The 4,855-nt window shown below is 28.3% G+C and overlaps 1 protein-coding gene across 1 annotated transcript in view; it reads right to left on the bottom strand.

Annotated features, from left to right (window-relative positions):
- Positions 1 to 1,065: 1,065 nt before the first annotated feature.
- Positions 1,066 to 4,855, bottom strand: part of LOC106459855 (RNA-binding protein 48-like) — a 15,859-nt gene continuing 12,069 nt past the window's right edge. Inside the window, exons 5-6 of the mRNA XM_013919527.2 lie at positions 3,278 to 3,353; positions 1,066 to 2,306 (exon numbers count right to left, since the gene is read on the bottom strand). Coding sequence (XP_013774981.2) covers positions 3,309 to 3,353 — 45 coding nt within the window. The 3' untranslated portion in view covers positions 1,066 to 2,306; positions 3,278 to 3,308. The remainder of the gene's footprint in view (positions 2,307 to 3,277; positions 3,354 to 4,855) is intronic.

Genomic DNA, 4,855 nt, shown 5'->3' with positions numbered 1-4,855 from the left:
TTACTCTGCATCATTATAATTAAACTTAAAAAAACAATCTAGATTATAAATATTACTGCTCAAAATTGACCACTTCAATTGTAATTTGTCTGATCTAAACTTAGGTTATAGTAAAGAGTGAAATTGATTTGTCTGGGTATGCATGTACAAAATCATACATAGGAATATTGTTAGCAATCTTATAAATTTGTGTGTGCTTTTTAAGCTAGTTTCATGTTGTGTAGTTTGATAAAATTAATTCAGATTTATACAGTTTATAATGTATTCTTAAATCAAGTCACAAAACATTACACTTATTACAGTGTGGATTTCAAATATGTTACGTAGAATAGTACATTGTGAGATTTGGTGTAAATGTTTATTTGTTGCTGTTGTTTTAGTTACATACACAGAAACTGCCATATAAGTTCTAACCAAGCTTACCATCATGTACCAAACAAATAAATAAAAGTGACTAATGGCTGACATTGAAATAATTTGAATAGCAAAGTATTAGACAAACTGTGATTATTATTTTTAGTAACATCCCATCTACAAATTTGTCTTTTTTTTTTTTAAACTAGAAATGCAAACTGAGTTTTATCACCAGTTTATTCAAATATCGATTATCTCTACAAGAAAGTTTCCATTCTCAGTCACACCTGTATAATGTAGTCCTTTCATTACCTTTAACATTAAGCATTAGAAATATTAACTTACATTTTCTTGTTACTTAAGATACAAAATCTTAAAGATAACTCTGAAGCTGCTAGTTGTACAATAAAATTTGTTTGGTGCTTGTTATATACGAGTCTGTTCATAATTATTAAGATAATTAGAAAATACTTGTAATAGTTTAAATGACTAACTGCCACAAACCTAACCCTATGAACAGAAATGGATAATTAGTTAAGATTGTTAGCCTATACCGTAGGTTGGATTGTTTTATTCAAATTGCATTTACAGGATAAATGTTTAAATATTTTTACACACACACACACTATCGTTCAGTATCACATCAATTGTGTAAACGGTTGTACTAGAAAGTGACCACTTAAAGCATTACTACAAGTTTAATTTTTTGTTAACAAAGACTTTATAAGAGTAAACCTTTTGTCAAAATGTTGTGTTGAATAATCTGAATTAGTTAGGAAAATTAGATTCTGGAAAAGTGTATTCATTGCTTGAGGAGTTTGTTAATAAATAGTAAAACACAGGCAGCAAAGTGTGGTTTTATTTTTTTGAATATCATCAGTAGATGACTTACTATTTAAAATATTTAAAAGGCCCAAATATTAACAAAATTCCAACATTCATATTAGTTTTGTGACAAGCATTTTTGGACTTCAAAATTAAAAGTACTAATCGTTTTTACCACAAATGAGACAAGAGATATCAATTAATATTATATTTATTTTGAGGTTAAATGAAGGTTATTAAGCATAGGTTTTTCTAAATATCCTAACTTTGAATTTTGTTGTTCTCTGTAAAACTTGATCCAATTACTGTATTCTATTGCTGCAGCTTGAGTGTAGTATACTGCCAATAGATAGAGAAGATAAACATCTGTCCTCTATTACTCAAGCCTAAGATGGAATCACTAGTTATATGAAGTATTTCCAAAGATGACAACAATTACAATTAAAGACTTTTATTGCTAAATATATGTTCCTTTGTGAATTATACAGGTGAAACATAATTTAACTGATAACTTATGAGACAGTCAACAACTTCAAATGGAAGAGTAAAAATTAAACAGAACGAAACAGGAATAGGTTGTCAACTAGAGCCAGCGTTTCCCAGAAATTGCCAAAATTTCCTCAATCGTTTTTCTTGTCGTTTTTCCCAAAACAGTCTAAATGGCTCAATATGTTTGCTTGATAACCTCTACTTTAGTATCGTAAGCATTTCTTCGCCTATACTCAAGTGTTTAATATGCTTAAACAAAAACACCTGTTCTCAAATTTCTTAAAAACATATTCCACTAATGCTCTGCTTTTAAAACATTTAACACACTTTTACATTTTTTTTTTCTAAATGTTTGATCTAAACACTGCATAATTTTATTGGAATTAAATTTCAATACAAAGTACGTAACTTAATTACAAAAATTATTCTGTTACTTATTAATAGTTTATAAGAGACCTATGGAACTTGAGAAATTGAAATTTTTTTGTATCAAAAATGAGCCTACTTTAATGCCTAGGGAACACTGGTTTTAATTATTACAACAATTATTCAAATGGTGCAGATTTTAAGTTAACTCACATTATTACTCTTTATGATTAAAAAAAAGACTTTCACTTAAGCTCTTCAAGTCAGGTAAACTACAAAGAAAACAGAAAAAAAACAGAGTTCAGTTGAATAGGTATTTCTAACTTATTGATATTGACAGCATTACTGGTTTCACTAAAAATTCTTTAAATTCAATACAGTAGTACTTACAATGTTACAAGTAATCTATCTATTAGAAAAAGTTATTTTTAATTTACTGGTACTAGGAAATTCCTAATGAACAGTTTAAAAGTTAATAACAACATACAATAATTAAAAAAAGAATTAGCGGTAATCACTGAAACAATACAACTTTATCACACACACACAAAATGTGTAAAGTAATAACTTGATTATTAATCTCACTGAAACAAAATGTTTAGCCCTGAGTCATAGATTACCATTACTGATAAAAAAAACATGCTTAATGTAGGTAACACTGATTGACAGTTAACAAATGCTCAGAACTAGCAATAATGCAGATGTTGATATTTAATGGATCCAACCAATCAACAGTGCTTTATATGATCACTTAAAACATTACTACAATACCTTAATTTTTTTGGTAATTAAGACTTTATAAGAGTAAACATTTTGTCATAATGTCAGGCTGAATGATCTGAATTAGTGGGGAAAATTATATATTCTAAAGTGTACTTGTTGCTTAAGGAGTTTTTTTAATAAAACAAAGTAAAACATTGGCAGTAAAGTGTGATTTTTTTATGTTATTTTCAACACCACAAGTGGATAATTTAGTATTTTAGATTCTTAAAAGATCCAATTATTAACACATTATTTCATGTAAAATTCCAACATAATAACCAGAGCCAGTTTCCCAGAAATTTACTCAATTAAGATATGTGTCTGATAAAAGTGTAAATATCTCAAGTTTTCCAGAACTTATGAATCACAGTCAGGTAATTTTAAACAACATGTTTTTTTTTTCTAGCTTTATTTTCTAATTTGCTACTAATAAAATATAATTATTATTTCATCTGGCTTTATCAGTGAAGAGCCAACATACCTCACATATTCTTCCAGTATAAAGAATAGCATTACTTCTTGCGTTTTAGGTTTACTGGTCTTACTGGAGTGCTCACCTAAAATAAAATATACTGTTAAGTAGGGGGTTTTCAGTGGATTCTTACCTAATTGACAGATGACTCACAAATTATTTTATACAACAAGCTGGATGTTTATTATTTACTGGTTCAAATACTGTAAGCTTATTTCAATAGTGGTTCCTAAATTCAATAGTTCATCTTTCTTTACAGTATCAAAAGTGAGTAATTTATTCATTGCAACACATTCACACTTACGAACTAGGCCTAATGAAATTATGAAGTAAACACGTAAAGCTAAGTCTATATACATATCGTTGAACTCAATAGCAAGGAAAAAAACAGCAAAATTATTTACTAACTCTTAAATATAAATTAAGCAATTAAACTCTGATCTTCTGTTTGAACCTTTTTCCTAACTTAAATCCTCTCACAACTTTTAGGGTATGGCAAATAACATCTTTTAATGACGATCAGAAAAGACACACTTCCCAAAACAATGACAAATATCATTCAAATTTATAACATTAAGTTACATATCAAATTTATAAAAAAAAAAAAACAATGCAATATTTTGAAATTTCAAAAGAAAACCACTATACTATTCCAGTTATTCTGATACATGTTCTCTTAAAAAGCTCCAGCATGAGTCTAACTTTCTCAACAATTAAAATGACCGAATTATTTTACTATATAAAACTACCAAAATTAAATGCAAAATGTACCAAAAAAGGTTTTATTTCTTTTAATTTTGACAATTTCATGCCAGTATTTAAAACAATAATAAATATCAATATTTTGTGCTTTTAAGATTTCAATTTCTTATAATATCTGTATACAAAGAAATCAAGAATATTACAAAACATTTGATAAGAAAAGGTTTTACTACTACATTACAAATAACACCAAGTATGACTGCCTTTTCAAGCAGAATGTTCTTAAAATGGGATGTTTAAAAATAATCTCTAACCACAACATTACCATTACACTGGTAAGTAGGAAACGTACATGATAAATAAGCTGCATGCTCATTCACTGAACTTGCCTGACATTCAAAAACAATGTATTTTAAAACTAGTGCCAATTACAGGATTTTTTAGGTGCAAAGACAAAGCGTCGCCAATGAAAAATTAAATTTTAAAGTTGTGGTTTTGAATACCAAAAACTGGCAGAGAACTATAAACCACTAGGACTAATATTTAAAGTTTTGATTGTTATGTTACATCTCTGGTCGTTTGTTAATTTCCGGTATAATTTCTTCCCGAGGAACTTCAGCGATACAAGTCCTTTCTTAAATAAAACTAGTTTATTCTTTCTCAATACAACTTTGCAATACACAGAATTTCCACAGTCACTTTAACTTAAACACACGCTATAATTCACAACGATTCATGCACTTTACTTACAGGTCACTTGACTCAATTATCTGTCTATCTGCAATTATATCTCTGCTTTATTTGCCAGGATTATATACTAAAATAGAGGGCACCTGGAAAAGACTAGAGTTGCCAAAAAAAGTCGTGATCCTTCTAGAAACTCAT

Source organism: Limulus polyphemus, unplaced genomic scaffold, assembly GCF_000517525.1.
Source record: "Limulus polyphemus unplaced genomic scaffold, Limulus_polyphemus-2.1.2 Scaffold669, whole genome shotgun sequence".
Taxonomy (NCBI): Eukaryota; Metazoa; Arthropoda; class Merostomata; order Xiphosura; family Limulidae; genus Limulus; species Limulus polyphemus.
This window is presented reverse-complemented; position numbering and strand designations above follow the sequence as displayed.